Here is a 15,513-nt window from a genome sequence, read left to right on the forward strand (position 1 = left end):
CAGCTCTGATGGGCCAAGAAGCCTGACAGAGTTTCCTAGTTGGGAGCTCAGGCAAGAAAAGAAGGACTGGGGTCTCGGCATTTGGTTTTGTTTGCATCTACAGCAATTCGGAAAGGATCTGGAAAGCGGGTAGGGAGAGGTCCAGTAAGGGGTGTAGTGGCAGCTCCGAGACAGAGCAGCAGCCCTACTCTTGGCAGCTTCCTTTCTGGCGTTAGAAATCATGTAAAATTGTAAAAGAGTAGTGTCCGTTTGAAGATGGGGATGTGGATGGATCATTCTCTTTGTTGCATTCTTGACCTCGAAACTCCTCTTTCTTCTCCAGGTTAAAATATAGAACAGGGAAAGGACAGAACCTGTGAATAGAGAGAGTCGAGCAAAAAGCCAGACTTGATTCCTGAATTGGAGGGAGAGAGGCTGCTAGATCTGGAGGAGCAGGAAAAAGAAAAAAAAAAAAAAGAAAGAAAGAAGTTAGGAGATTGGAGATGGGCCAGGGCTTCAGTAACGCGGCTCGGCGCTGCATTTCCCAAATACTGCTTTCTGTACACCACCCAAGCTCTCCGCTTGGATCCCAAACCCAAACCAATTATTTGGGGCAAGAGGAAAAGCGGGGTTCGGACCGCACATATTGGCCTGTAATGAAAAGTCAGCAAAAACCACTGGGGGGCAGCGTGGTGTGCGGGCGCAGCTCTGCAGTGCCGCCGCCGCCGCCGCCGCCGCCGCCGCGAGGGCTGAACCCGTCTGCGAGCCGTGGCCTCTCTCCCGAAGGGCTACAAGTGTCGCCATGCGAAATGCCTCGGCAGGGGGTGTGTGTTTGGGGGAGGGGGCTGGTGTGAGTCGCCAACTGGGGCAGGGGCCTGGCGAACTTCCCAGGGGCGCCAGCCCCGGGCAGTGCGGCCCGCTAAGAGTCCAACACTAACGACACAGCCCACCCCGCCACCCCCACCCCACCCCCCACCCCACCCCCCACCTCCAGGCAACCCCCGGCTCCTCCGGCCCAACTACCTCCTCCCGGGGCCCCTCCATCCCTGCCTCCTCCCGAAGCTCGGTTCTGGAAGAGGAGGGCAGGAAGCTTCGGGCGGTGGGGCAGCGCCGGAGCCCCTACAGGTGTGAGCCGGCGCGGCCCGCCGGGGCCTCCGGGGGGCGGGGCGGCCGGGAGCCAGCGGGCTGGGCTCCGGGAGGGAGGGGCCGTCGGGGGAGGGGGGCCTCGGGGAGGCCGCGGCGCTCTTCCGGAGGGTGCCTGCGGCGACTGGATTCCTATGCAGAGACTGTGCCGCGCCCAGAGCAGCCGCCGCCACCGCCGCCGCTGCCGCCGCCGCCGCCGCCGCCGCCACCGCCACCGCCACCGCCAAGATGCGAGGCCGTTACCTGTTTGATCCCCGTCGGCCAGCTGGCACGGGCCAACTTTTCCTGATCCTCAGGCCCCGAAGTTGCAAGGACTAGTCGGAGGCTCGGAGGGGCCAGGGCGAGGGCGCGCTCCCCCCCCCCCCGCGCTCTTCCTCCTTCCCCCCCCTCCCCTCCAGCCGCCCGCGCTCGCGGCCTCTCTCCCGCCCGCGCCGCTCCCTCCTCCCGCCTCCCCGCTCCGGCCCCCTCCGCGCGGCACAGGGCGGGGGGTGTAGCGAAACTCCGACCCGAGCCACTTGGACTCGCACAGTGTCCTCGGGGCGCAGGGGCCGAGCGCACGCAGCCGCGCCGCGCTGCCTCCGCCGCCAGTCTCGCCGCGATCCCGGCCCGGGGCTGTGGCGTCGGCTCGGACCCAGGCAGCCCGCAGCCCGCGCGGGAGCTGGACCACCGCCCGAGGAGCCCGGACGGCATGCTGAGCCCCCTCCTCGGCTGACGGCCGAGCGCGGAGAAGCCCGGGCGAGCGCCGGCTAGGGAGACGAGGGCGGCCGCGGCGCGAGACCGAGCGAACGCGCCGCGGAGGAGCGGGAGGCGGAGGCGGAGGCGAAGGCGAAGCCGGAGAGGGGCGGCCAAAGAAGTGGTGGTGGTGGGCGTCGTGGCCATGGCGGCGGCTATCGCCAGCTCGCTGATCCGTCAGAAGAGACAAGCCCGCGAGCGCGAGAAATCCAACGCCTGCAAGTGTGTCAGCAGCCCCAGCAAAGGCAAGACCAGCTGCGACAAAAACAAGTTAAACGTCTTTTCCCGGGTCAAACTCTTCGGCTCCAAGAAGAGGCGCAGAAGGAGACCAGGTTGGAAGGGGCGCTTGGCCGGCTTTGGGTCCCCCCCCGCATACTTTACGAGTGTGGAGGGGGCTGGAGGGCGTGTGTGTAAGCGTAGGTGAGTTTGTCGGGGGCCCATCTGGTGCGGATGTGGCCACCTAGCCGGGGTGCGTGCGTGGGAAGCGATTGCTTTCTCGCCGCGTTCGTAACGGTAACTGGCTTGCTGCATTGCAACTGCCGTGGGACAGGCGCAGAGCCGGGGGGCCAGACCCGGCCCGGGAGGGGGGGCGCCCTCAGCTTCAGACGTGCCACATGTGTGCACGCCCCGGGGGCTCTGGCACGCGTGACCCAGACGTGGCCGCCGTGTGTGTCTGTGTGTGTGGCGTGGAAATTGCAGGCGCCGAGCTGGGCAGACACCGCTGCCCGCCCTAACGAACCCGGGAAACCCTCCTTTGCCTTTACCCCTGCAGCTCTGACCCTTCCCCTGATCCAGTTTCCAACCCCAAGGGCCGTGGGCTTCGGCTCTCTAGGCATTCTGTTTCTTTGATCACTTTTAAGCTTATCGGGACAGACTTGACTTGTGGTGCACCCTTGAAATATTTGCTGGTTGGGGGGGGGGAGTGGATTCCTAGAACCTTGTGGCCAAGAACCTAGAGATCTGGTTAGACTGGTGAAACTGGTTACTTGCTACTAAAATGCTGGATTGAAGAGAGAATTTAAACTCATGGCCAGATTGTAGGTCCTTTGGAACCTATTCCGTGAGAAGAGTAGCGCGATATTCCGGTGCCAGGGGAAATTTCACACAGCTCTAGGTGTCAGGTTGCGTCAAGGTAGAGCTTCAGGCGAACATGCAGTTTATTTGGGCGTTTTTCACCAGATGAATCCTTTACGCTCTTTTCTTACTTTTAACTAGATAAATGGTACAGAATTTCAGACTTATTCATCAATTTGTTCTTTCTCTGTGTATGTGTTCCACACACTATGGAATGGAAACGCAGACATCCATTTCCTGCTTGCTCGAAGTTTTCAAGGCATTCGCTGTGCATTGGGCTTCTTTTAAAAAGGCTGAAGCGGTTGCAAAGCATGATTATGTGGCCTGAATAATCACATACATATGATTTCGGTGCAGGGGTCTGTATTCAGTAAAAGCAAATTTTGGATAACATGGCTGTTATTGGTAAATTAGGTACTTTATTAAATCTGTGGTGATTCACAATTGAAAATCATTGTAATTGAGAACCCATATTTTAGATAATCATATTTCTGATATTAAATTTGAAAATAAGTATAAACGAATTTTCTTTTCCTCCCCACCAACAAAAACCCTGCTCTTTTTGCATCCCTTTTTCCCTGAGGATCATTAACACGATAGGGTATGGTAATGGTTGGGTTTTTTTTTTTCTCCTCTCCCCCCCCCTTTTTTTTTGTATCACAGCTCAGTTTTCCAAATGCAAGTCCTTTGATGGGGTTCCAGACTATTTATGCATTTTCAACACTCTCAGAGTAGAGGGGACTATTTATTCAAAGAGCAATAATTCTGAGAGAAGTCTTTGTTAGTGTGTTTTTGGTCCCTGGTTGGCAAACCACTCTAAATTATCTTTGTATTTCTCCTTCTCCTTCCACATGAGAAGTGGCACATCGTTAAAAGGCAGAATATGCCATTTGCCAACCTGTTCCGAACGCTCAATGAAATAGAGTACCACTCTGTAAGCCAGGGGACCCGCTATCAGAAACTGGCTGCCGTCAGAAGCTTTAGGGCTTTCCCAGTGTTACGAGGTAGAAATCAAAGGTTTCTTCAGTTTGGAGATTTCCTCTGAAACTTGGAGGTGGTTTGCCTGTTTCCTTTCCGAGGACTCTTTAAAGTTGTAGTGTGACCTTTTACACTAAAGTTTGTAAATGAAATTAGAATTTTGAATTCCGAGTCTTTTCAACTACGTACGCACAACTTACCAACTGATCCAAGTCCTCATTCTCTTTGCAGAGCCTCAGCTTAAGGGCATAGTTACCAAACTGTACAGCCGACAAGGTTACCACTTGCAGCTACAGGCAGATGGAACCATTGATGGCACAAAAGACGAAGACAGCACTTACAGTAAGTGACTGCAAAATAAATAGTATCTCCCAGCATGTTGTTGACATTGTGTTTTCTTTATTATTATTTTTTTTTTCAATTAACAACCCTTGCGAAATTCTGACCTGAACGCAGAAAATACAGTCAACACTTCCATCCTGTTGATGCAGGTTAACCTCAAGGAAGTTGAAAGTGAAAATATGTAAAATAGTGAACTATAGCAAATAATGTTGACACCATCTGAAGAACCACCCAAATGTCATCTCCATGGTAATCTGGATAGACTTATGGCTGTCCTTTGGATTTTATTACTTTTTTCCCGCAGAAAATTTACTCACCCACACACTGATCCTGAAATAGCACGTTATCTCTACTCTTAAGAACCGGTCTCATCCCAAGAGAGAGGAGTGGTTTCGTGTCATGAGAATTCATCATTACAAGCTTTCACTTCTGTTCCCCCCGCTCCACACACACTGATAACTCTGAGACTAATTGAGATTTTAACAATTGAGATACCTCCACAGGTGGGTGAAGGGATTTTTTTTTAGTGCTTTAATTTTTTTTTTTTTTTTAAACCATGGTTTAAGTAGAGACCAAGTTGGGACCATAACGGTGAACCTAAAAAAGGAAACACATCAAAAATAAAGTCAGTTTTATGTCTAATTATTGAAGTAATGTGATTATAAGATGTTACATAACCTTTTTATCACGTATGCTTTTATTTATCTGAAGTCATAGAAACAAACTCACAAATAGTGAAGCCCTCTCTTCCCTAATAATTGCTGTTTTCTTGCCATTGGCAGGTTTCTGCAGACCCATTCACTGTTCCATGAGGCTGAAACACCTAGTTCTCACAATTCATTCTCTCTTTTCCGTAATTTATATTGCATTTTCCTCAGACTTCGATAATTTCCCAGAAACATCCCCTTCGTCCGCTAAGAAAACAGCCAAGGAAAGCCGATTAGAAGGCTAGCAAGTCCTCAGCAGCCTTTTTAGAGATGGTCAGCTATAGACAGCAAAGCCGTAGCCAGGGGTCCCAGTGTTAAGTGTCAAAAGAGTTTCTCACCTTTTAATAATGCTTCCTGGGCTGATGGCCAAGCTATGACTTCAAGAGGGAGTCACCTTTAATTACCCTTGAAGAAAGCCCTGGTGGTACCTAGGATGAAAAACATCCATACTGAATGATTCTTCGCTGTTTTGCAAAATGCTGTGTTACTGTTGTGATATTAAAGTTCTACAGTGAATACCCTAGGTGTTGTTTTGTGCATACTCTTCTATTTGAAAAAAATTAGTCAAGTGTAACTAGAGGGTTTTGCTGTAATCGTATAACGGACATTAGTACATAATGATCAGCAATAAAACATTACGATAAATTATATGTACAAATCAGTGTCTAGGGAAGCAATTGGGGAGGTTGTGAGCTGGTCTGTTTTTCGAAGTGCCTCAGCAAAATGGATCCATTGGGTATTATTGAAAGGAAGTTTATGATTAGCTGCTCATGAGCCCCACCCAGTCAAGTTTCCCCTGTCTATTTTTAACATCTTCTCTACATTAAAATCAGAGAAAAAATTATTTGGGGTCTAGTGTCCACATGTGTTTCTTGAAAAGGAAAAACTTTTTAAAGTTAGTGCATTGGTTCTGTTTCGTAAACAGCAATATGCCAAATGGATCAAGATCACAGGGTATGCAGTCATTTTAAGGTACACACACACACACACACACACACACACACAGGCACACAAATATACGTGTGTAAATCAAGACTCTTGTTTCCTACAGGGGGCTTTAAATCATGTAGTAGGTTTTACTCTTCAGTTCCTACATAGTCAAAGTTTCTGCCTTTGGTTGTCTTATACCTCTGACTGATATGAATGGCATTTCTGTGTACGAATGATATTGTAAGACCTTGAAAGAGCGCAGCCTGATAACCAGAATCTAATCTGTGTTTAGGCAGAATGAAATAATAAGAGGTAAGTCAGCGGTGGTAAGTATTACCACAAAATGAAGCATTTGAATGAAAAGTACCTCAAAAGAAATAGCAAGTCTGTGGGGCTTGACCTTACCCCAGATGCCAAATGTGACCAGACGCGGGGGGACTAGCTTATCTTCCCAACTGAGGGTATTGTAGGGCATAAGTCAGCATGAAACAATGTTTCATGACTAAAATGATTATTAACACGATCTTCGGGGCACCTGGGTGGCTCAGTTGTTAAGCGTCTGCCTTCGGCTCAGGTCATGATCCCAGGGTCCTGGGATCGAGTCCCGCGTCGGGCTCCCTGCTCCGCGGGAAGCCTGTTTCTCCCTCTCCCACTCCCCCTGCTTGTGTTCCCTCTCTCGCTGTCTCTCTCTGTCAAATAAATAAATAAAATCTTAAAAAAATTAAAATACTTTAAAAAAATAAAATGATCATCATTACAATGAAAGTCTATCCATGTAGATTTATTCTTTTTTTTTTCCTCTAAAGCCAAGCAGTTTTCTTGGCATTCATTCGTTATTTTAAATGAGTAGAACAAGAATACAAGTTGTTTTTCCTTCAACTGTAACTCTTTCATTTATATAGTATTTCCTTAACACGTATTCCTGATACTGTTTGTATTTTTCTTGTTTTTATTAATTCTTAGTACCTCATCATTTTTTTTTCATTTAGTTCATATTGATTTGACAGTATTTTAATTCTGATGTGGTAAGCGCAATCATGATAGAACAAATTCGTTCACATTTACCCGGGTAGATCTGTTCCTAAAAACATACATTTGATATTACGCATTTAAGCTGACCTTTGATAGATTTGTTATAATGGTAGATGTCAGTTCAATAAAATTTCATCATGAGCAAATCAGCCATTGTAAATTATATATTTCCCCCTGAAAAGGAAAAGATGATAGACATTTCGTGGCAGCAGTCTTATTATCATCTGCCTTGGGTGCAATGAGGGCTACGTTAAAAGAATAGGCAACTTTCCCTTCAAATCTCCAGCAGTGTTACTGGTTGCGTGTGTCAGGTCTCCCCAGTCTGCAGTAAGATATACTTCTATTAATTGCTCCCTTTGAGAAATTGGCCTTAGCCCAACTAATGAAGAAGGATGACTTCAGTGTCATATCCAGTAAACATTGAGTGCCAGCTTGTGCATGTCTCTGAGAAAATGGTCCCTTCAAGGTAGAAGGAGTTTAATTGGTTTTATATAGACACAGCAGAACAAGAAACAAAAGCCCTTTTATTTATTAAAAGCTTATTTGAAACTTTGACGGAAATGAAAGAAGAGATTTTTGGTATTTAATGAATGTGTTTTAGATACACAAGTGAAATCAATTGTTTTCTTCTCATATTTAGAATATTTTCATCCTAATTGAAATACGTCCAGGAGGAAGTCCTCCAGATTTAGAGAAACACAAGCACATAGGAAAATATTGATTCTGCCCAAGCTTACCCCGATAGAATTTCTTTGCGTTTTTAGCTGGAAAGGCTGACCCTTTAGACTTTCAACCAGCCCAGTTTATGATCTATCTTGAATATCTAAAGAAAAGACTGAACTAGGATGACCAGCCGCTATTTTTGCTGCTTTCTTCAGTTTTTTGTTTTGTTTTTTAGAGTGCTGATTTTTGTTTTTGAATGGGGTGTCACAGAAATTTATGGTACATAGTGAAAAATTCACGTTCTCCTGTATAGTTGATACCATTAATCAGGAATAGATAATCCCGGGCATGGATTGCTGATGGATTTTGCTTCTCTTCCCCCTCCTGCTATCTGATGTTTGGAATTCAAGCATTTTATTGCTCATTAAAACCCACTCCAGGGTGGTTGAGGCACGTGGTGAAAAGCAAATCTTTTTTTTCTCTCTTTTTTTTTCCTTTTGCTTGTTACCAGCTGCATTAAGAGAACTAAGGAGGTTCTGAATGTTGTGAAAAACGAGGTTCTAGAAACAGTTCTGAATTTCATATATCACTCCCTGTCCTCTATGACTATGACCGAACTAGGATTCAGACACAAGCTGGTATTCTAGTTGTCTGGTGGTACACAGTGGTATGGCTTTTATGCCAAACCCATATGGAAGTTTTTGTTTGATTTTCTAGATCTCAGATTTTTTTAAACAAGAACTTTTATATAACGGGATTGTGATCTATCGCATTCCAAAAATATGATAGTATCATGTTTTCACCATACAGATTTCTGTCAATCCACAAATGTGTGTTGAGCACCTCTGTGAGCAAGGCATCATCAACAGAAAGAGATATATACATGACACAAGCGAAGAGACTCCTTTCCTATGCATTGCATTGTCAAATATAGCATGAGATCCTGGCTTGCAATATGTGCAATTACTTTCCTTTACCTCACATAACAGAAGGGCACAGCTTTTAATATGATGAGCATTGAATGAGGTTGCCATCAGTGGCATGTGGTAGGAACACTTGTATTTTGAACTGTACAATATGTCCTAGCTCCTCTCTGGTAACACCCTGATTATAAGGGAAATATACACTGTAGGCTCCCCAAGGAATATTTAGCTCTTCATTAATATTTCTCATCCATATTACCCCACCTACTGCAGCAGTATATATATGCATCAAGGTAAGAGATCTCAGAAAAGCTATTCTTAACCATATGGTGACTCTTTTCATATTCTTGTTCACAGAAATGATAGCAGACCGATATATCATCGTCAGTAAACTTACACACCAAGGCAAAAATCATCAACATTGGTCTATGGCTCTTGAAAGGTGCACAGGCTAGCTTCAAAAGATGTGTGTGGCAAGCACTACGTTTTAAAAATGTACTGTTTTATTTTTATTCACAGTGTAGGAGGGAGTAGACAGCTGGTAGGGGGAGGACGCCCACTGGTTTTCTCCAGTGAGTGGTGTGTGATTGTGAGGAGAGGCTGGGTGTAAGTTTCACGCAATCAAACCTTCAAATGGAGAAATGAAGGCCTCTTTGGTACCAGCTGGCTGCCTACTTACAACTATTTTGCTAAATAAACAAACAAACCTCTTAAGTTCTTCATTTGTATTCCTATCACCTTTGCTACTAGACACTAAAAGCTAGGCACTGCCCCCACTCCCATCACTATCTTGGAAAATGTTGGTTCTTTAAGAAATACTGAAATACTACTCTGGGAACATAAGACTACAAAATGACTTTTTTTTTTTCCCCAAGGCCTGGATTTATTTTTGGGTTGTTGCATTGGAAATAATACAGATAATTTAGATGAGGGAGTTAGACTAGTATCTTTTCTAAGATTCTAGGAATCTCTCCCCAACTGGTAGATCATAACCATGTCTGTGAATTTTAGCAGTCATCTAGGGGAGCAGTTTAAAATAGTTCGTGGAGGATAAAGCTATTTAATATATAGACCAATTCCTGAAACTAGCTCTCCAAAAGCATCAGGATTCCCTACTTCTGACGGTATACAAACCATGGGCTTGTCTTCCATTTCCCCAGGGTGTCTGACAATATGTGACCATGGCATAGCCCCACTTACGTAACTGCAGCCAGACACCAAGTACACTAAAAGGTAGACGAGGCCCTGTCTGTCTATGTGTAAATATATAGACATCGTTTTACCAAGCACACATTACTTTTGGAGGGCCACACCTGCTGGGAACATTAAAAAGCTATGGAATTCAGAATGATAACATTGCTTTCACATTCTTTTTGATTTCAGCTCTGTTTAACCTCATCCCTGTGGGTCTTCGAGTGGTAGCTATCCAAGGAGTTCAGACCAAGCTGTATTTGGCAATGAACAGCGAGGGATACCTGTACACCTCGGTAAGCCTTTCGTGGTGTTCATGCTTTGACTACTCTACGTTTCATCTGATGTGAAATAAAATATGTTGCATATGTGTTATCATTGTAGATTTCTGTGATGAGGAAGAATGTTCTTGATGGAAATATCTCATTCGAAAGGACAAATTAACTTCCAGGGAAAGTTATATCTATTGCTAGTTAATCATTTGAAGCTAGCATTTTTGGTATAAAATCAAAGATCCACTAAACTTTTTTGCATATGATGACGCTTGGGTTATTATTTTATGTAGCATATCATATAATGCTCTGTCTTGCTTGGCAGCTGTGGGAAGCGAAGCCATTTCTATAACTCAGCTCAGCATACATTCATCCGTGTTTCCTCCTAAAGAAATTAAGGAGACCTCTTCCTCAAATTAACTCTAGGGCATGAAAGACAGTTCTGGAAGTGTCTCTATTTGTTATCTTCAGTTTAGTTAGGTCACATTTGCTGCCTCTACCCTTTTTCCATCAGGCATATTTCAACCTCTCCATATGTGCAAATTCCTGCTTTTCCCAAGAAATATGTAAACAGTGTAGACAACAATTCAGTTAGGAACATGAAGCCAAATTAAGCTTTTGAAAAATGTTTAACATTTAAATACAGGCAGAAGCGGTACAGTTATCAGGGTGAGGATTTCATTCTTACAGGAGACCACTTAATCTATAAATACTCCGTAATCTTCATTTCGAATTTCACATATTTTCAGAAGAGGCTAGGATGTTTAAAGTGGAGAGAACTGCTTGTCAAACTTCCCACCAGACAGCCTTCAAGGAGGCTGTTACCATGGCTGGAGAAATCTATTCCTCAAACTACCAGAGTGGTGAACCTGTAAATACTTGTGCTCTCGCCTGTTCCCTGAATTTATTGCAAAGCCAGGAGTGTAGAAAGACTGTTGGCAGATGTGGTGGAAACCGTGTCATAGCCCCGGTTTTCGGAGGCCAGGCTGGGAAAGAGGTGAGAGAAGACTAGGACCACAAAGGGCCCGTTCATTTGGCAAACCGCGTAGCCTATTTCATGTTACCATAGAAGATTGATCACCAGCATAATCCTCCAACCTTGGTCACTCTCTGCTTCCTATCAGGCCATGGCAGTGGTCTTGCTGAATAAATGTGGGGGCTTTATTATTTTTACAAATGAAAAATTTGGATTTACTGCTATATTTGTGGTATCTGTCACTTGTTAATACATTGCCATTATTATAAAGCATAGGAAAGGGGATTTGTTTTTCAGATTTGGGTTAAGGTTAGACAATGTAATAATACAGGATTTTAATCAACCTCATTTAGATCCACAGACTACCTCAGCAGGGCCAGATACGAAGGTAGGTGTTTAATGAAATAAATACTTGTTTTCTGAAACTACTGTGCAGGCATGGGAAAGAAATGGAATACACAAAGCGTACATTTGGGAAGCTAAATACCAGATGGCATAGAAACTAATTATTAGGAAATAATTACTGGTCAGGAATCCAGAAGGTTGAATTTTTTTAAATCTTGCAACAATAATTTTAATTTTGGAAATAACATTTAAGTTAGAGGAAGGAAAAAGTCATGTAAGTTAGGTAATATGTCAGGTGCCCCCACTCAAGAAAATTAAGGCATTTGGTATTACATTTAAGGAACTGATGTCAAAAATTCATGGCCTACCATTCAAATTGACCAGTCTTTTAGCGAACAGGTAAATGCCAACATGAGCTCATTTCTTAGGAAGACTTCCCAGGAGGAATCAGCATTGTAGATTGATGGGTTTCCTTTCCATGATGGGCAAGCTGATAGCGAAATGTGGGACACTTTGTACGCATTTCCCATTAAGGAAAAGGAACCTTAAGTAAGCATTTCCTATTAAGGAAAAGAAACTGTTTTCATTAAGGAGGAAAGATGTCTGATTGATAACTCTGGAGTTCATATAGGGAAAAATATCCAGTTAGAGTGCTCCAGGAGAGAATCTGAATCTTCTCCAGGATACATTTTCCCCTTCTTATTACTCCTCCTGGGTCGTGGTTTGGAGTCCCTTCACCATGTTGATCACCCATTTCATTATCATTTAAAGTATGATGCCCAGACTCTATTAGGATAGAATCCGTCTTCGTGACTTTGACATCTTGTGTTGTTGCGACCAAAAAGCTACAGGAAATATTACGCCTCATCAAAGGAAAGGCTCACTCTTCCCTCACATGAAACCATGGCCCTTCTACTGCTGAAACATTGTATGCAGTTTTGTTAAGTGCCACTTAGCAAAGAGAAAATGGGTTTGGACAATGACCTAAGGAGGAAGCAAAAATAAGGAGGTGGGGGCTACTGATGCAGGCAAGTAAAAAAAAAATCTTTAGGAAGTTACTGACAATAATCTTGGTGAGGAATGACTAAGGTCTGCCTTAAAGCGTCAGCAGTGGCACTGGCTAAAAGGACATGTATTCGTGAGCTGTTTTAGAGGTAGAATCATCGGGATTTGGTGGCCGGCTGGATTTGGAGGGAAAGCAGGACCCCCATGGGTGGTCAAACATGTATGCTTGCCATTCACTGCATAGATGGACGTGAAGTAGCTTCAGGTAGAGACACTTTTTAAAATTTCCACAATGGCGCATTATGAGGGTCCCTGGGGGAGAGGGAGAATCTTAGCTTTGGCAATTGGTTTGATGGTGAAGCTATTAACCAAGATGGAGAATAAAGGAAAAAGCAGACCTGGGAAAGAAGATACCCGAGGAGAGCTTGCTATAGATACTTGAAAATATGAACGTGGAGTTGGAGAAAGATGTGAGCTAGAGATAAAATGTAGGAGTTACGGCATGTAGGTGGTGGCTGATGCCATGAGGATAGTTGAGAGAGTATGTGGCACAAGAAGAAAAGAGAGTTTGTCAAATAATAGTAGCGAATACCATCGTGTAAGTGGCCAGCAGCAGAAAAGAACTAACTGTGGCAGATATCACGGTATTACAAAAGCTAAGAGGGGAGAGAGTTTGCAGAAGAGTCAGCAATGTCAAATGCTTCGGAGAAAATAAGTAAAACCACGAGAACTAGGAATATATCATAGGCAGGTCTTCAGTGATCTTGACAAGAGCACTTTCAGTGGAGTCATGGAGACAGAAACCAGACTGTAGTGGGTGACTTGAGGAGTGAATGGGAAGGGAGAAGTAGAGGCAGTTTAGGTACAGCATTTCCAACAGGAGAGACATGAGTATTGAGAGGCAGACGCAGGATTGAGGGAGGAATGCTTTCGGGGTTCTTTCGTTAAGACACTTGAATCTACTTGTTAGGTGAAGGGAAAGGGCCAATAGAGAGGAAGGAATTAAAGACATAGGAAATGGGATCCTGTAGGGAGTGGGGTCCTGAAGAAGTTGAGGAGACTGGTGGAATGGAGTGTAAGTGAAAGGGTTAGATTCGCCTGGGTAAGAGGGCGGCTGATCCCACCATAGGAGCCACAGAGATGAAGACAGATGCGGACATAGGTGCACGAAGCCTGCAGGTGATGGAGAAGAAAGTGGGGGGATTTCCAGCCCAACAACCTGCGTGTTCCCAGTGAAGTCGCATGAGAGGTCACCTGCTGAAAATCAGAGGCCTAGGGGTGGCACGAGTGAAGATTTGAAACAGCTGTTTTGGGAAAGAGGCGTGGAAACAGTCTAATGACCAGGGCTGTGTAAACCACAGCACATGGACCCAATCCAGCCTATAACCTGTTTTTGTAAATAAAGTTTACACACACCCATTCATTTACTTACGGTCTCTGACTGCTTTTTTACCCTTTCCCAAAAAAAGTTGGCTGACTCCTAGTCAGACAGCGGTTCTCAAGCTTAGCTACCTATTAGAATCACCCGGGGACCTTTAAAAAAATTCCAGTCTCTGCGCTACGCTCAAATGAATTATATCAAAATATCTAAAGGGAGGTGGGGGGGGGGGGTCTGTGCATGAATATTTTCTAAAACTCCCCAGCTGATGCTAATGGGTAGCCTGGGTTGAAAACCACTGATCTCAGGCCAAGAAAAATGATTGCTGAATAGCACTGAGAACCACCCCCGCTCCCCCCCACAATGAAGTCAGAAACCATGAATTCATATATGCACTTTGTCCTTTATCTGAAATTTCTGATGCTGATCTTCTTTTTCTGCTGTTGCAAACAAATTGACTTTACATTTCTAAAGGACTATTTCTTGAGATGAAGGAAAATGCTGATCCTTGGAACAGCTCTCTTATTTTATTTCCTTGTATTTCTTTGTATACTTTTGCACTTCTGCTTATACATCCCTGCATTTCTTTGAAATTCAGTTTTACGTTTTTTACCATTTCTTCGCCCCTTTTGTCCACTGCAGAAAGGAACAATACCTCTGTGTTGTTATTGCTACAGAGATAGTAATTTATTTTCCATGATTAATCTCAGAATTCCTACCCTGCATCCTCCCCCCTCCTTTTTTTCTTGTTGCCACGGGGGACAGACTTGATGTAGGCTCAAGTGGCAGTGAGAAACCATCTGTGGCACAGAGAATCATAATTAGCCATTATTTCATAACATATTTACTTTTGTCGATGATAGAAATAAGGCTTTCTGGGACTGTAAGGAAATTATTATTCATGGTGCGTAGAGAACTTTTTCATACCTTTGGTTTTCCTTTACCACTAATGAGTTATACACGAGCTTTTGAGAGTTCCTCAAAACTTCATAGTATAAACATTTAATAGCATAAAACTGTTTATAATACATATTTCAGAACCGGTTGAAATAAATAAACATTAACTACAGAAAATCAAGGGTCTTAAATGTGAAAATATTAATAACATCCTAGTATCTGTTTTAATAGAGGAGTAATACCAGATGCTAGAAACAGGATAATAAACTCAAAGCTAAACTAAAAGGATTTTGTTTTGATTTTGGAATGTTCCAGAACTCAGTAGCAGCCTTTTTACCTGACTAATTACTTAACTTCTCATCAACACTACTTTTCCATTTCCAGAGCACACAGTGTTGCTTGAGTTGTTTGTCGGGGCTGGGGGCACTAACATGGAGACAAGTAGAAATCCTTTGACAAGTAAACCTTTTCCATTCCTGTATTTCTAGAGAGGACTTACAGAAGTGATTTTACTGCCTTGTTTTATGGTCCTGGGACGACTATAGCAAATTAGATGCAAGATCAGAAGGCAGGTCTCTCTGAGAGTCAGCTTGATGCCATGGGAATGAGGCAGCGTGTGTCACTGATCCCAGGGGCCCAGTCAGACTTGGAATCTGAACCGTGGGGACAGGTTCTGACTTCTCTACGGGATTATTTCCACATACCTTAAATTTACCAAGTTTCTTCTCCCCATCACTGATGCTAATTTTGATGATCCAATCACGATGTTGTCTGATTCTCCACTGTATAGTTCTTTTTTTTTTTTTCTTTTGCAACTAGTAAACAATCCATTGGGAAATGCTTTGAGTAAATATTGTGCTCCTAAAAGTCCACTTTTTAACATTATATTTTTAGGAATCCCAAACCTCATTAGAAAAATAAGATAATCATCAAAAACTTGAGAAAA

General features: G+C 44.1%; 1 protein-coding gene across 6 annotated transcripts in view; it reads left to right on the forward strand.

Annotated features, from left to right (window-relative positions):
* FGF13 (fibroblast growth factor 13) overlaps nucleotides 1-15,513 on the forward strand; it is a 465,461-nt gene that overhangs the window by 397,681 nt on the left and 52,267 nt on the right. For 5 of the 6 annotated variants that reach the window (XM_027609278.2, XM_027609279.2, XM_027609275.2 and 2 more), the window contains 2 exons: nucleotides 4,138-4,248; nucleotides 9,887-9,990. In XM_027609278.2, the coding sequence (XP_027465079.1) occupies nucleotides 4,138-4,248; nucleotides 9,887-9,990 (215 nt within the window). Of the gene's footprint in view, nucleotides 1-1,333; nucleotides 2,187-4,137; nucleotides 4,249-9,886; nucleotides 9,991-15,513 lie in introns of those variants that run through there. The other variant, XM_027609280.2, reaches the window with a different exon arrangement.

This window comes from Zalophus californianus, chromosome X (assembly GCF_009762305.2).
Source record: "Zalophus californianus isolate mZalCal1 chromosome X, mZalCal1.pri.v2, whole genome shotgun sequence".
Taxonomy (NCBI): Eukaryota; Metazoa; Chordata; class Mammalia; order Carnivora; family Otariidae; genus Zalophus; species Zalophus californianus.